A 16,887-nucleotide genomic window follows, 5' to 3' on the forward strand; every position below is an offset into this window, starting at 1 on the left:
AGTTTTCTTGTTGCAATGCCTGTGAATTTTGTCAAACATGAAGTTTAGCTGTGCTTTCATGTTAGAGAGTACTAGCTGAATCTTAGGTCTGGTGATAAATGGCTTTGCCAATAAAAACAATTTTTGAAATTCCATATTTGGTTGGACTTCAGGGTTTATATGCTGCTGTTGCATATTGTGCAGACTTCAGGTTGTGAGTAGATGGTCCAAGCTGTTTCCCATTCCACCTGTGCTGCTTGACAGGGAGGAGGTAGAGGGGTGGTATCAGCCTGAGAAGAAGGGGAGGGTGGAGAAAAAGGTGGCTTTAGTTTCATCTTTGTTTCTCACTATCCTGGCAACAGGTGAAATAATCCATTCCCTAAATGGATACTCTCTGGCCCATGGTGGTAACTGGTGTGTGCTGTCCCTGTTGTTAAGGCAGGGCATGAGCTTTTCTCCTACATGTCCTGCTGAGGAGGGGGATTGAGAAGGTGGCTGGGTGGGTGTCTGGCAGTCAGTTAAGGTTTATCCCTCAAAATTATCAAACTTCTCTTTCAATATTTGATAACTACAGAACGCTTGCAAATGTTTCCCTATATTTCCTTTGGAAATTTCCAAACTGCTGCTTTTTTTGTGAGCACCTGATTTTAATACAGTATAACCATCAAAAAGTTAAAGCGTTAATCTGATATTCTTTCTGTCATGCTTGAGCTGCTTGGTTAAGATTGTTTCAGCTTTTTAATGTCTCATACCAGTATTTTAGGAGTATACTTTGCATTTATTTCTAGACTGTGGTGAGTAAAAGGTTGCCAGTTGTGGTGTAAATTACTCTAGGGGTTTTTAAACAACTTGTTACTTCAGCTGCTCAGTCAGTTATAGCTGGAAGTTAACCAGTGCTGTCAGTCAGGTGATAAAATACTACTTGAGCTGGGATGTGAGATTCTGTCAGTCCTTCATAATCTGTTTTGGTGCAAGATACAGACAATTGTAAATTACCATTGAAACTCATTTAAATTGTACTGTTTAACTTTGAACTTAAATGGACTTGGGGCACTTAGATAGTTGCTAACAATTTATGAAATTTCTCAGCTGTAACTGAGGAGAGTAGAATGCATAGGGTGTACTAGCAAAACAGGTCAGAAGACAAAATACTTTGGTAGGTGTGTGAAGTATGCAAGTTCAGGACAGAAAGTTGCCATACTTCTATGGAGATAGAAGGTGAAAGCTTGAAATCTGCATCCTTTTTCTGTTGTAAGTGGTTGGATAGAATGCTGATAATACAAATGAGATTGGAAGTTTAAAATAAATATTAAAATGTAACACAGTTCTATGTACAGTCCTATGTACATAGGAACTCTCTCTAGTATTCTGTGTATCAAAAGATTAATTGTTTCATTAGATCCATGTTTTTTTGGTCGAAAGTAAAGTTAATTAACAGGAAAGTCTGAATTACATGGCTGTGACTCAAATTTGGTAGTTGTTTTAGGAAAATCAGGACCTAAAAAGATATCCATTTCTAAGGAATCCAAGATGCTGTATGGTTCAAAGTCTTGCTTCTTTTAAAAGGGGAATCGTTCAGTACTATGGTTTTATTGCAACAAGTGTGCTGATTATAGCTGACTTTATAGCTTGTTGCCAACATTTTTTTATCTGTATCTCATAAATGACCTGGGACCAGCAGGAAATGAACGTAAGAGCAGCTGGCTGAAGCTTAACCTGATGTGAAAACTTAAGTGAGCATTACTGAAAGGGGAAGCTATTTGAAGCCTTTTATTTGCTACCTTTCTCACTCTTATGCTGCCATTGCTTTTTCTACCTCTGTGTCCACAGAGATTGTGTAAGTTAACTGAGCAAATTAATTGTTTTGAGCTGTTGCAATCATGCTTCATGCTTTATGGCTAGTTAAAGCTAACCAGCAACTGCAGCTAGTTTAACAGGTGGCTTCCCATTTTATGTGTATGTGAAGAGCATATCATATTTGTGCTGTGTTCTTTATGTTCTGTTTTCTGGATTCTATGTAACTGAATAAACACTTAGTTTAACTGATGCGTTACCACTGCATTCTACTAGCTTAAGCCTAATTATTAAACATATGAAAAATATTAGGTTCCAGAATTTGTAAAAAAATTTTCTTTTCACTAGAAGTGAAGATTTCATTTGTAAGTTGCAGGAAAATTTATTTTTGGTAATCTACAAGGACTAAAAGGTTTTTTTCCCAGTACAGGCAGAAGTGGAACCTGTTCAGGCTCAAACCTGGGATGAACCTCTCTTCAATGCAGGTGGTGGGGTCATATTACTACCCTTGACTTCTTGCTTTGGCCCTACTTTTAAACAAGCAGAATTAAGGCATACATAGAATTAAAACTAAATCAAAACAAATCATATTGAAATATGCTGATCAAGGTGATAAAAAATTAAAGCTCAGTAGCTGTCATCCTCTTACTAAAATTATGTAACTAAAGTAACAATGACTAGTCAGTGGGTAGTCAAAGGTAGAGTAAGAAATGCTTGCAAAGAGAAGTCAGTAGTTTAAAAAGTCTTTTTCATTTATGTTTTTCTGATAGAATTTAAGTAACACATCTGTTTGTAGTCAGGAGAGATGAAAATTAAGACCATTGTCTTCCTAGTCAGTGTTTTTTATTAAAAGAGTTCATAAGAAAAGCGTGATCTTAAAAAAGGCTTCAGTATACACTGGAAAAATAATTTGAAGCATGTGGACAATAGAATCTCTTTGTTGAAGTATTGCATTTGATTGGCTGGTGCTGGGATTCTGTATTTTACATGCATGAATTTATGCTAAATCTGTAAAGCACTGGAATGGGGATGTCAAGATTAGGAGAGGGATATCATTCACCAGTTACAGCCATGGGCAAAACAGCCCCCATCACTCAAGCAGTAATACTAAATCCAGAGTAATCTGGAGTAATCTCATTTGTTGTGTCTTCATCTGTGAAAATAATGCAGGATGAGAACGTTATTCAGGAAAATTCAGGGAAAAAGCATAACTAAACTGAACGATTTTTAGATTTTAAAACATTTCAGAGAGGCTTTAGCTGATTTTCAGTTTAGCCTCAATTCCTAATATTCTATACTAGTGAGAACTCAATGTTTCTGAAACATTTGTTTGTCTTTTGGCAAGTTGAAGCACTGTTTCAGGACTGCTCCAAACTTCTGTTGGGTATTCCTGCTCAGGTGATCAGTAACAGTTTCCATGTTTAAGAACAGTCATATCTGTTAACATGACAGTGAAGACATTTCTGATTTTGATGTTTGTTTTACTTTTGCTGATACAACCTTCACATTCCAATTTTCTCTGTGTGCATGTTTGTCAGTTTTTTGATTAAAATTCTTGCCTCTGTGGTAGAGGCTTTAAGACATAGCTATAATTTCTTAAACATTAGGGAAATGTTTCAATTCACAGGTGTTCGTAATCCATAATCCAAGTTTTGGATTTCTCATTATTTACAGACTGATACTTATTTTTAGCTGAAACAGCTACTTGTGTAGCTACTTGTAGCTTGGGTTGCAAATACTAAACTTGCACTTGAAAGTATTCCGTGATTCTTACATTACTTTTAGTGTATTCTACTAAATATACTTAGATATATGTACTCATGTATTTAATTTTATTTTACAATCAAATAACTTGATTCTGGAACAAATAAGGGGTTTTTTTTAGGCAAGCAATTTACATCTGTAAAAATTTAATCCAGTCATTTCCTTCTCAGTGACCAGACTGTGCTTTGTAAAAGGCTGAATACTTCATTTTTGTCTAATGTAATAAAATTAGAAATTCATTATCTTCCAAGGCACTCTCCTCTGCTGAAACTTGCGTGAATTTTGTTAGCAGCTTTTTGATATGGTGCATGTTAGCTTTCTGAGAATGAAGTTGCAGGTCCTCATGTAAGAAGTTACAGCATCCTTGTAAACAGTGCAGACCATTTGGTCTGAAATGTTAACTCTTAGATATCAAACTAATATATAAAGAAGGTAAGCCCTGGAATACTTTTTTCCCTAAGATGTCATCAGGTGTTGAGGAAAGATTACAGCAAAAATTTCAGTAATGTGTTCTACTGGATTTTCTGAGTGACTTCTTATGCATTTGGTGTCTTAGTTGCAGGGTATGTTCTGGATCTTGGTCAGAAAATTTAAATAATTTGAGAGTGTAAGCAATGTTGAAAGTCAAGCTGCTTACTTGTTACATGGAGAGAAAACAGATGGTAGCCCTGCAAAGCCTGTAAACTGACAGATGGAAGCTGCCACACCCCTTGTTTAATAGAATATTGCTTCTTTGGCTATACAAATGTATTTATTATGAAGAAAAGTACATTATTCTGCTTCTGAAAACTCAAAAAATTATCTCTCTGTTCCTCAACTGTTGACCTTTGTCAAACAAGGGCTTTTCATTCCATATGTGTACTGCTCCTTTGGTTTTTTGCAAATAATTGAAAGCAATCCGTACTACAGAGCCTTGCTTTTCTAGCACTGTAAAGACTTAATCTGCATTGTTGCACTTCTCAAACTGAGGGTATAGGAGATTGTCAGTTTATCTGAAGGACTCCACTTACATTCAATGTTTCAGCATTCAACAGAATTCATGGATTCCCAAATGTTGTCTATTGCTTTGAGAGTTCCTTGGCAGTTTTCATTTCTCCTGCTCTCTGTAGTGTCTGTGAGCTCTGTTCTCTTGAAAGTCTAGACAGCGTTTCTCTTAATTTTCCTAAACTCAGATCATCCAATTTAAACAATGAGGAGGGGATGGGGGGAGATGAACTCACTTTATGTTTCTGTACTGGAGGAAAAGGAAATGCATTGTGCAAGTGCAGTTCTGCAATTGACAGGACTGTGACTGACAGGCTCACCACATTCCCTTTGTTTTGGAGACAGTTGTGTCTCCTTATAAACAAGTACAATAATCTTATCAAAGATTTTAAATTAGGGAAGCAACTTGCTGAAGCAATTTCTTCTTTTTATCAGAGACTTCCCTGTTGGGGACTGCTGCCCTCTAACCTGTCTCCTTCGTATATGAAGGAATATTTAAAAGGGCAAGCTCTCTTCTGAGAGATGCTCAGAGTTGTGTAGCTTGTTTCTTAATGTTTCTGGTTGGCTGCTGGTGCTCTTTGGGAACCATGCAGGCTGTGTTCTCCCAGAGCACAAGAAATTTCTTCCACCTGCCAGACTCATGCCAGTTATAGGAGAGCTATTGTTGTGCAGTAACCCCACTGACCCCTGAGCACTGTGCTTTGTACTTCTCTGGGAGGTCACATAAATGGTTTTGGAAAGCAGTAGTCAGCAATTGTACAAATGTTTCAGTTAAAATGCCTTATTCCCATCACCCTTAGCAGATACAGCATATCTGCAGCAAAATACACTCTTACCTTTACAGCCACAAGATAAGAAAATTATTATTTACCCACAGTATCTTTTAATCTTTAAGGAATGTTGTAGTTAGAGCTGCTCTTACCATTTACTCTCCATTTCTGCCTTTAGCTCTTTCTGGTACAACAGGGTTTAATTTAGTGACTTGAAGATTCCTGGTCACTCTGCTTTTAGTGTAATTGCATCTATTCTTTGCAAGGTAATGGCAGAGAGCTTGAATGGTCTCCCTTTTTTTTTTTTAAGTTTTTCAAATGCAAATAACTATATTGCTGTTAAACTGCAAATTTAAGTTCTTGAAGTATTTCAGTTTTGAAGGAGGAAGTAACTACAAGTTTGAAATGAAGAAGGGAAAGCTTCAAGTAATTTTATAATATTTATGAAATATTGTAAATCCTTGTGTTGCTATAAGCTTCTTGTATTCAAGAAGCTTTGTTCATCTTGAGACTAATGTTTAATAATTCTTTATACTGTGTTACTGCTGCTGTAGGAAGGACTGCTTCCCAAAAGGCTGTACCGCTCTGGACTGTAAAAAGCACATTGGCATTGAGGACTTCTGAGCCCTCAGTTGAGTTACAAAATCCTCCTTTGTGTAGTAGCAGTTCCTGAAGGCCTGTGTTTATTATCATAATAATTGTGTATATTCAGTACACAGAGTTTAAAAGATCGTCCCTGCAGATGTGACACAAATAAAGACTTAGAGGAGTACAAGAGAACACTAAAAGGGCACCATTTTACTTCTGGGATATGGCTAAAGTCAGGTCTTTATTTCACCTCTCCATTTGGACAAGAGGATCTTGGCTCATAGTGAGGAGATGTGTAATCCCAATTTAAAGGAAAAGCTAGAAACTGATACTGTAGGGAGCCAGGATGTGGGCTAGAGATAGCAATGTGGTCTGTCACTTAAATTACTGGCTTTGTCTTCTGAAAAGGAATTAAAATATAACAAAAAATGAAGTAATCCAGATATTTGTTAGAACCCAGTTAAGGGAAGCTGTGTGCAGGGTGGGTTTGTTTTCATGTCTTGTGCAAGCAGGACTAGAGTATTTTGCTGTATGTTTCCTTTGATACACAGTCACTAAACGGAATCACCTGGATATGTTTATAGCTGAATACTTGTATATGCCTTTAACTAAAGGTTTTTACTTGCCTTTGTTTATTTATTACTTGAAAAACAATCTTGTTCCACTAAAGGAGCATGTACTTTGCAATTCCTTGTTTTAACAACTATCAAAAAAGCTAAAGATAGTGTCAATATTCAGGAAAATAGCTCCCATGGTAAATCTAGAGAGATCAAATTAAAAACTTCCTCTCTTACTCTTTGCAGTAAATAGATTGAATTCTAATTCCTAGAACATTTGAAGGTTCTGGAGCTTTTTAAACATTGAAAGAAAGCTTAGGGATCTTTTTTTTTTTTTACTTCAAGAAGTTCACTTTCTACAGAGCAATACAATATTGGTGCAGAAGTCAGACATCTGAGCCAGGCAATCCAATTTAAATATTTCTGCAGTTTGCCTTGGCCTAGAACATCTGTGTAGCATTTTCTGTGTGCAGGATTTCAAAGGACTAGGTACAAGGTCATTTTGATCCTCTAACTAAATTCTAGTAAATAAAAACAACCTTTAGGCATTCTCTGCATTGAAGTCTATAAGATAATGATATCTGAGATCTTAAAACATTTTGTAAAGTTAAATTCTTAAAAATATAGTAATCACATATAGGACTTTAAAATACTTGCTATCGTGCTTAATCAGTGAAATGTTGTGTAGTAGTGTGATTTCTGAAAGAGATGCTGGTCTCTTTTGTTCTTTTCTGGGAACCAGGAATCGGTAACATCTGCAACAGCCTGTTGCTATCAGGCAATCTGCTTAAGTTTCCTGTGCTGATCTCTGTAAGTATCAGCAGCATGAGTACCACTGCTGCCCAGCCTTTATCACAATGCTGTATGTGTGTGTGTGTGTGTGAAATCAGTGTCTTTTTTTAAATGTCTTTTCTTTTCTTTTCTTTTTGACCTTTTTTTCCCCCTTCTCTCTCCCCACCCCCCAGCTGTGTCTGACTTGCCTGACAGGAAATTTTCTAATTGCCGGAACAGCTGGTCACAGCAAAAACGCCAGGGTTGGTCTTCCCTGCTCAGTCAGAAAATCCAAACATCATGGTTTCTTAGTCATGTTTAAGTTTCTGCCTCTGCGTGTTCGCTCTGTTCGGGTGAGCTTAGTTTATTATTTAAGAGAATAACAGGGAAAGTTTTACTTTTGTAAATACTTCGGATTTCAGAGCAGTTTTAGTCTTTCGCTGCTTAGGGATCAGTGTTGTTTGGATACAAAGTGTTTTGTATTTCCTTTAAAAAAAGTCTGTGGTATGTTTGTATGTTGTAGAAGTTTCTAAGGTACCTGCTGATAAAATTTAGCCTTATTAGGAAATTGTTACCTGTATGTAAATAATGTAAAACTTGTATTTTAGGGGGAGGTGGGGTTGTTAAATGTGAGCTTAGCTGTATGTTTTCTCACTGAGAGTCAAGTTTTATTAAAATCCTTTGTATTTTTAATACTTAGTGGTAATTTTAATAGTTTCATCCTAATAGTGCTTTAAACTGTAAATTATGGCTCTGTGTGATGATAGTTAAAGTAACTCAGGCATATTCATATCTTTAAATTTACTTCTGAAATGGTATGAAGAGTAGTGATGCTTGCATAACAGTGTTAGGGTTATTTCAAATGATAATTTTGTCATAGCAAATGTTTAATTTGTGTAATTTGTCTTGTTGGGCATATATTTAAGCATTAAAAAGTTTGGTTTACATTGAGAAAAATTACTAGTGGAGTATTGTATTGTGCCAAGCACTGTTTCAAAACTATTTAACATTACATGTAAACATTCTGTCATTGGAAGTCAAATCAGCTTTCACTCCTTTTGTAGGTCTGCAAATACTTTTTCTGTGAGGGGGTAAAAACCCCAAAACCCATGACCTTCTTCTGTAATGACTTAACATCTTAAGTGAGGGTCTGTTAACTTCTCAAAGCAGTAGACACCTACTAGCCCATGTACTGGTTTAAACAATTTATATTAGTTTTTGCAATGCATATTAAAAAATGAAATGGAATTTTCTTGCCACAAGTGAAACACCAAAACCAGACATGAATGTAAAACAATAGAACATAGATTGGGTTATAATCAAGAGAATTTTTAATATAAACATTACAAAATAAATACTTATCAACTCATAGTCCTGAATTATAGTTCTTTTCCACAGGCAACATGAAAGGTATTCCTCAGAAATTTGGTCCAATAATGGCATTGTTTTATCTACTTACAGCAGCCTGCTTAGGTTGTCTTCAACATTCTGTTGATTTTAAAGTGCTAGCTATTGCAGACCAAACTACAGGTTTTCAACCCATGTAGAGTTGAGTATATATTTAGGAAATTATGATAATAAAACAGGATTCATAGTTTTCATAGATTAGTGCTGAGTATGCTCAAGGATTATTTTTCCTTCTAAATAGTTTGGGGCTTTTTAACTTTAATTAGTTTTTAATTGCAATTCTCTGTTAGTGCTTACCAAGTAGGAAAAAAATTTATATCAGAGTTACTGGGAAATGAAAGTTGCACCCAATGAGTATTTTTTTCCAATGCTGATGAGCACATTTCAGTTCATGAGATAATTTTGTGCTGCTTGATCAAAAGAGAACTGCATTGCAAAACTGCTTTTGGTGGCATTGAGCTTTTAAAATGCTTACAGGAATTCTTCAGCTTACTGCTCACAGTTCCTTTGGGAAGGAGGGGGTAGTGTCCTGTCCTGTCCTCTTGTGTTTTCATTCTAAGGAAAGAAAGCATTTATCAGAATTACACTCCCAGCCTGGTGAACCACATTTGTCCATAGGGCCTTACCTGTCCTCTGGCTTGTTTCGCTGGGACAGGATTCATTCTTCAAACTCCTATCTGGCTTCATCTCTACAGCCAAAAGAATGGGAGGGGTTCTGTCCCAGTAGCCAGGTCTGCAGTCTTCATTTTGTGAGTTGGCTATGTGAAACAAATACAGACATAGGCATCTACGATCTCAAAATTGTTGCAGAAAAAGACAAAAATGAAAAAGAGTAGAAAGAGGCTAAGGAATAAATACATTAATGCAATTTTCTCTTTGTTATCTCTACAAATTGTTTTCCCCTGAAAGACTTAACAATTTAAGGATTAAAAAAAAAAAAAACAGACCCTGAAACTAAACATTTACAAGTAAAGTTTTCTCTAAGAAATCATATTTTCTGTCAGGTAAAACAATAGATGCTGTCTGCAACAAGTGATATGCTGTTAGTTGAAATTGTAGGTTTGTCCATCTTGTGAAAAGAAGCAAAGACATAAACTGTGAATGCCTGTGTTTCTGACTTCAGATGTCCACATTTAGAACATCTGCTCTACTCTTGCTTTTCTTTGGTAGTAGTGTAAAACAGACAGCATACATAGAATATCCTTCGATCAGCTTGACTTAATTTTATGCATGATACTGCTTTGTTTTTTGTTGTATTGGAATAATTGCTACTTCAGAAGCAGGATTTTTAATCAGCTTTTTAGAACAATTGTTTTTGTATGAGCGGATAAGTAGTGGCTACTTGTGTTGACTCAAATTGAATATTAGTCACAGTTATAAGGAATGGCTTTTAGACCACGATTTAGCTCACTAACACTGCTTACCAAAGTAATGGGAGATTGTGAAGTACTTGTTGCAATGTGAATTTTAATTTTAAGGTAGTTTTGAATTTGAAGGTAGGAGAATTAAACAGTGTAGAATGTATGAATGTATATAAATGCGTCTAAGGTATTTAAAAACACTTAGACTGATGTACTCTTCACATTTTTAACTCCCATTTTTACCTTAATGAAGATTTCTATAAGCTCTAGTTAAAGAGGTAAAAGTAATTGGTTTTCAGTTTGTTGCTCTTTATTACTTCTAAAAGTATAACTCAAAAGGAGGCTTTAATTTCTGTAAATAATGCTGAAAATTCATCCTATGTTCATAACAAGTTGGGAAAGTAAAAATGTATCTAGGAGACTTCCTGACTCGAGGGAGGGGAGGAAAAGGAAGTTCTGTATATGAGCTGGGGCACTGCGCCAACATTGAGTCATCCTTTTAAAATCACTTGATATCCAATAAGCTTACTGTCCTTACAGGACATAACTGCTTTATGTAACTTCAGCACCAAGGTTTAATATCAGTCAGTACTTCAGAAATAGTTTATTTGATTGTGGGGATCAACATTATGATGCCTGTGACAGACAAACACAGCCATGTGCAGCAGAGCTCTTAGCAGTACAGTGAAGGCTAGCAAAGTAGTAAAAGGCAGCCTATAGCCATTGTTGGAGCAGTGGGAAGTAAATTGCTGGGGAATCCATTTTTCTGTTTTCAGCCTTATCTTAGCTTGTACTAAATGTACATGTGCTTCAGGAAAGTGCATTTGTCTAAAGGAAGCAAAACATTCCTGAAAAGAGATTAAGAGGGGCGAAAGCAAAGCTGCTACTTCTGTAATGAAAATGGAAATAATCTATGTTGCTACATAATCAATACTAACAAATGAAAAATTATAAAAGCAGTATCTTGGCTGCTGCACATTTGGATTGCTTTTTTGATACACTGATTTAGGTCTTATCTTGAAAAATAGCTGATGTTTGAGGGAGGTGTTCGCCAATATTGGCAAAATGGTTTTGACTTAATTGTTATGATCAAAGCTATCAAAAAGGATTTCTTTTTTCTCTTATTCTGATTCCTGACCATCAAAGTTGAAGTTCCAGAACTGTGATCCTTCCTAATGGTGATTCTGGCTGTTTCTCTTGTGTAAATTATCCCCATATAAGATAGATACAAAAAATACTGTAGTATGTGATTTTAAGCAGAACATATTCATTAAATAGTTCCCTAAAGGGTTTCTGATGGATCCACCAACATTTTTTAATGTATTCATAGGGTCTGTTTAAAAGAAATGTTAAAGTCACAATATTGGCACAGTTAAGTGGTAAATGGTGTATTTAGAAAAAAAATGCCCAGTTTGGGGGAGTGACTTGGTTTTGTCAGACAGTGACTCTTGGAAGGGCTCTCAGTACCCATTGAGCACAGCCCCAGGGCTGGTCCCTCAGCAGCTGTGGTCACTGCAGGTTGAGGCAGGAGGATTGTGGCTGGAAGCGTGGGGATTATTGCTCTATGTGCAGCAGAAATCAGTGATGCAGAGGCTTCCATAATAACATGAACAATCAAGTAGTAAAAATAAAAAAGTCAGTGAAGACTTTACAAGAACACGAGCTAGAAAATCACTTTATGGTGAGAAATCTGAACAAGTCTTTAAGAAGCAAATTAAATCATAACTAAGATAACTTATGTCTGTATGGAATTGTATGTCAAAGATGGTTCTGTTTTGTACCTTCTTTACTCTGTAAGGCAGTACAGAATTAACAGGTAAAGGTGAAACCTGGATAATGCTGGAACCAGGATTATCAGTATTTAAATTAATTTCTCCAGCAGTTGCTTAAGATGGCTTAGCTATTATAAAGGTTTTAATTATTTCTTGAGATTAAAATTTGTTAATCTTCTTATCTGATGTTTTTGTTAAGTCAAAGCCTTAACCTAATTTTTACAGATTTTGGTCAGCATGTCAACAATGTTTGATGTCTGGGAAGAACTTCTATGATTACTGAACCCATCCAAGGATTTTTTGCATGTGTCAGATTTCCTTCCCACTGGGTTTTTATGAACTGGAGTATGTATAGCACATCTATCCTACTGATGTGTGTTTGTTATTGGAAGGTGGCAGTTTATGTAAAAGTCCTGCTAGTCAAGTTTTTTCTCAGTTCTAAAAGCAAAGATATGACAGAGGGGTTTCTTTCTGTCCAGAAATTGTGTTGTAAAATTTAGAGATTTTATTTAAAATGAGTGTGAGGTTAATAGTTTGTTCTTGTTCATTTCTTATGTCCTTTATTTCATAACTTCCATCTCTGTTAGCTGCAGAAGGGGTTGGTCTGTGGCCTTTTACTTTTTTCAACCATGAAACCTTTTATTCTGATGTTACAAGTTTGGTGCTGTGTTTCTTGCTATATTTTGTAAAGCCAAGAACTGTGTGTGCAGAGGGGAAACTTTTTGATCAGTATTTAGTCATCTGCCAGCTGAAATTTACTGCACTTCTGAGGAGATTTTCACCTTCATCTGGGTAGTGCTCCTTTCATGGGAAGGTGAACGTGCAGCCAGCCTTGATTTGCACTCAGTTCTTGTGGGTCCCTTCTTGTAACAGCGTGCAGATGTTCTGTGTTATCTCCAATATCCCCTTCCTGATGCAAAGGACTCAGGATAGTTATTCATCACATGTCTCATGTCAATAATGACTTAGGGATTTTCTTAATCAACCTTTTATAAAGAGCACTTTCTCAGAAATCTGTTCCTGAATTTGTTCAAGGTAGAACTCTGGTATGGTGAAGGAGTCATTTATTTTCTTTAGCCTTTAGCTGCTGTTACTCCGTTTTTTCATCAAATAAGAACATCCATTTTCCACAATAACAGCCTCAGAATAATTTAAAAAGTAATGCCAATCCTTTCAAAGTGTTCAACATGTTAAAAATAATTAGAATGTTCTTTCAAAAAGCCTTAATCTATAGGTACTTGTGGCATGTACTGCACATACCTATCTTTGCTCTTGGTATGGTAAAAAAATTAAACCTCACGGGTTTTTTGTTGCTCTTTGCATAGTTAGTCAAAAAGATTTTTTTTAATTTGATTTTTTTTTTTTAAATCCCACAGTTACAGAATCAGATAAAATCTTCCTGGACCCTTCCAACCCCCCAGTCTTGTTGTGCATGCTTGTCTTTGTTAGGAATCTTAGTTTTTGGGTATCTTGCTTTCAGTCAGCTTTCTATTTAGTTTCATTTCACTGAAGCGGACAGCAGAGACTATGCAGTCACTCTTTCTGTTCAGGATGGGTCCAGTTTACTTTTAGAGTCACGTGCTATTGACTTTAATGTTTGAATGCCTTAAGCTGTAAATGTTTCCCTGTACTTTTTTATTTCTCACCTTTCCAATTCTATGTCACTTCATGACTTTACACCCCTTAAATGTTGCCTCTGTGTAGGGTACATATAAATACACTGGTCCATTTTTAGGTAGCTGCTGCATTTGTCCTTTGGAATAATATATGCATATCATAATTTTAATTTATACTTTCAGTATATTGAAAAGTATATACTTAAGTCTTTGTCCTTCATTGTGAAGCTGATGAACAAATCATTTTTTAACAACTGTTATCTAAAATATGTTGTCATTAAGATTAAAGTGCTTAAAATATTTCTACTCATACTGTAATTTTCAGTATCTAGAAAAGAAGAAATTTGGCTTCCAGAAATACCTTTTCAAAGTACATGTTCCATACGTAACATAGCAGTTTATTCTTTGATGTTGTGTTTAAGGTAATTCACATCTAGTTCTTACACCTCTTTAAGAGTAAATTCTTGCTGAATTTCCTATTTCTGCCCCAGTATTTTGAAATTTCTTTGCCAAGCACTTTCATCATGCAAGTTCACACTTTGCTTATGCATTTTTTTCAGGAAGCTGAGGCTGAGAATTTTAGGTGCAGTGAGACTCCTATGATGTTTGGATGTGCTAATATTCGTTATTCTGAATGGCTTTCCTTTTCCTGCTATGAGTGAGAGCACAGATCTGATCCTGTGCTGCCTAATAGGATGATTTGGAGTATTTCCTTGTGAATAATTTTACCAATATTGCAGCATACACTTATATATTTTTAAAAATTATTTTAATCTTTAGTTGATTATTTCTCTGTCTTTTTAATGTAAAATTTGCAGACTAAGAATGCTTCCATTTTTTTTAATGTTTACTATTTAAACACTAATGAGTGTCGTAACGGTATTGTGGATTTTACTGGTAGTTCTCCTAAATACCAGTTCAGAGCCCAGTTTAGTAGTCCTAGAGCAGCTATTCAGCTGTCCCTGGACCGTACTGCTCAGAGAAAGGTCTGCAGATAACACACAGCTCGTTCTGCACTGATGAGCTTATGCCATCCAGCTCTGCATGGGCCACTTCTTTACACAGAGCAGTTTTCAGGTTTCCTATTGAAAATTCAGAATTCCAAAGGGTAAGTTGCAGAAGAGTCTATGTAAACTCATGTTTTTCTCTTGCTTTTCTGGGCTTTTTCATTACTACTAAGAAATACATACCTAGTAAGACTGTTTCTACTTCCTTTAGGATTTGAAGTCTGGTTTTCTTTTAACATATTATCTATTAGTTGTTCCTGTAATAAGATCTCAAACAAATACAAATATTTTATGTTGCAGCAGGGTTAATTTACTTTTGAATTAAAACGTGATGGTAAAGGAAATTCACATAAATTCAATTACTAGAAGTAAAATGAGTGTTTAATTGTTAATTAAGTACCTTAAATATTGGGAGTTTTTTTCCCAGCAACATGATTAGGCTATTATTTTTATAGTCTGATAATGATTAAATAGTTTTTCACTGCTTCCCTAGAAGGTGTCTGTCCTTTTGTTTTACTGGCAAGCATGTGTCCTATTCCAATTTGTAGCTGATTATTTATAATAAAAATGAGCTGCCCTTGGTGTTGCAGAATCCTTCTTTTTTTTTTTTTTTAATAAAGTTTTTCATTCCAGTTTTATTTGTCTGTGCCATACAGTCCATTTGATGTTCTTTCCTATGTGTATTTGTGTGTTCTTGTGCACAGGCATATATTGTGAAATATATTACTATAAGCTTACTTATATGGAGATACTGCCTGGAATAGACTAGTTCAGTACAGGAAATTGTTCTAGAATATTGTATTTTAAATTCATACCTGAACTTGTTTGTCACTCACTTCCTTTCTAGGCCAGTGTTCATTTAACACTATTACATTGTTAAGTAAACTCAGAGTAATGTTACCTTCTGTTTGTTTCCTTGTATTCTATATTTAGTTTCACTGTAGTGGAAGCCAGTAGCAACCACTTAAAAGTTGACACACATGGTTGTTTTGGGGATTTTTTTAAATGGCTTTCTGAGGCAGTGCAACTTTCTAATGTGAGGAAGGCCTTGAGAGAGCTGTGTGTCTGGAAGAGGCAATCATGTCTTGAGACTTTTATTTAGACCCTGCTGCAGTATAATGCTTGAGAAATGGGAGCTTTCCAAGCTTATAAATAACAGAAATAAAATGTAGGCAGTTGGGTATAATTGTAACTGGAAGGAAGACCCCACCATTGCAGCTGGTGAGTTGACTGTCTGTAGTTGTGTGAAAACTGTCAAGGAATGGAAGAAAGGAGCAGAGGACCCAAGTATTCCAGTATCTCATTTATTTTCAGTTCATCACATGGGACAAATGGTTTTGCCAGGTACCAAGAAATGATCAAGCAATTCAGTACCAGATGGAACAGCTGGCTTCTCTTCCAGTTTACTGCAGGATGACATCTTTATTCTGATGTAATTAGTGCAGTTGGTTGAGAATAGAGATCTCTTTCTGCAGTGTGTAAGATTTGTATTTTAATTCAGGTAGATAGTGAGGCTTATTACCTCTGCATATGATTTGTGTTTCTATAAAAGCCTTAGCTTTTGTATTTTTAACTGCATTTTCAGAACACTGTTTAGGTTAAAATAACAAACATTCAGCAGTTATGTCAGAAAAGGAAACTGCAAATTTGTGGACAACCACTCATCATAAATCTTGCTCCCAAATGAGAGTTACCGACAACTTAAAGTTGGATATCACTGGAGTTCCTTTTAGTTTAAAACAGAGTTCTATTAGGTCTGCCTTTTATGGACTGAAGAGTAACTGAGCCCTGAGAAAATGCAAAGCCTGGGAATATTCTCTTGGTATCAGGAATGTGAAGTGGTGGTTTGGGGTTTGTTTTGTTTTTTAGAGGGTGCTCAAAATAACCACTGGAAAGATGGTTGCATAATAATTGCATAGCATTCAAAAATAATAATTTTTGTTTGTGTATAGAGAGCATTTAATATATTTTCTTGTTCTTGTTGAGTTTTGTAGTGCTTTTAAAGCAATATAGAATCACAGAAGGATTTGGGTTGGAAGGGGCCATGAAGGTCACCTAATCCTAGCCCACTTGCCCTGGGCAGGGACACCTAACATTAGATCAGGTTGCTCAAGGCCTTACTCAGCCTGGCTTTCAACACTGCCAGGGTTGGGGCATCTACAGCCTCCCTGGGCAACCTGTTCCAGTATCTCATCATCCTCATAATAAAGAACTTCTTCCTAATACCTAATCTAAATTTCCCTTCTTCAGTTTGTCCCCATTACTCCCTGTCCTGTCACTGCAGTTGTTGATGAAGGATCCCTCTCTGGCTTCCCTGCAGTCCCCTTCAGATACTGGGAAGTTGCTATGGGCTCTCCATGCAAACTTCTCTCCTGTAGGCTGAACAGCCCCAACGTTCTCAGCCTGTCTTCACAGGGAGGAACTCCAGTCATCTCACCAACTTCATGGCTCTCCTCTGGATTTCCTCCTACACTTCCATGTCCTTCTTATGTCCACCCGATTCCTTTGCATCTCTGA

General features: G+C 36.2%; 1 protein-coding gene across 5 annotated transcripts in view; it reads left to right on the top strand.

Annotated features, from left to right (window-relative positions):
• Positions 1-16,887, top strand: part of RPS6KA3 (ribosomal protein S6 kinase A3) — a 74,109-nt gene that overhangs the window by 14,020 nt on the left and 43,202 nt on the right. The window contains exons 3-5 of one of the 5 annotated variants that reach the window (XM_071430409.1): positions 2,204-2,258; positions 7,179-7,246; positions 7,402-7,560. The exons of 2 other annotated variants lie outside the window; for them this stretch is intronic. In XM_071430409.1, the coding sequence (XP_071286510.1) occupies positions 2,204-2,258; positions 7,179-7,246; positions 7,402-7,560 (282 nt within the window). The remainder of the gene's footprint in view (positions 1-2,203; positions 2,259-7,178; positions 7,247-7,401; positions 7,561-16,887) is intronic. 2 more of the 5 variants (XM_071430413.1, XM_071430410.1) reach the window with 2 other exon arrangements.

The sequence above is a fragment of the Agelaius tricolor genome, unplaced genomic scaffold (assembly GCF_023055355.1).
Source record: "Agelaius tricolor isolate 1412-34295 unplaced genomic scaffold, bAgeTri1.0.p SCAF_7, whole genome shotgun sequence".
Taxonomy (NCBI): domain Eukaryota; kingdom Metazoa; phylum Chordata; class Aves; order Passeriformes; family Icteridae; genus Agelaius; species Agelaius tricolor.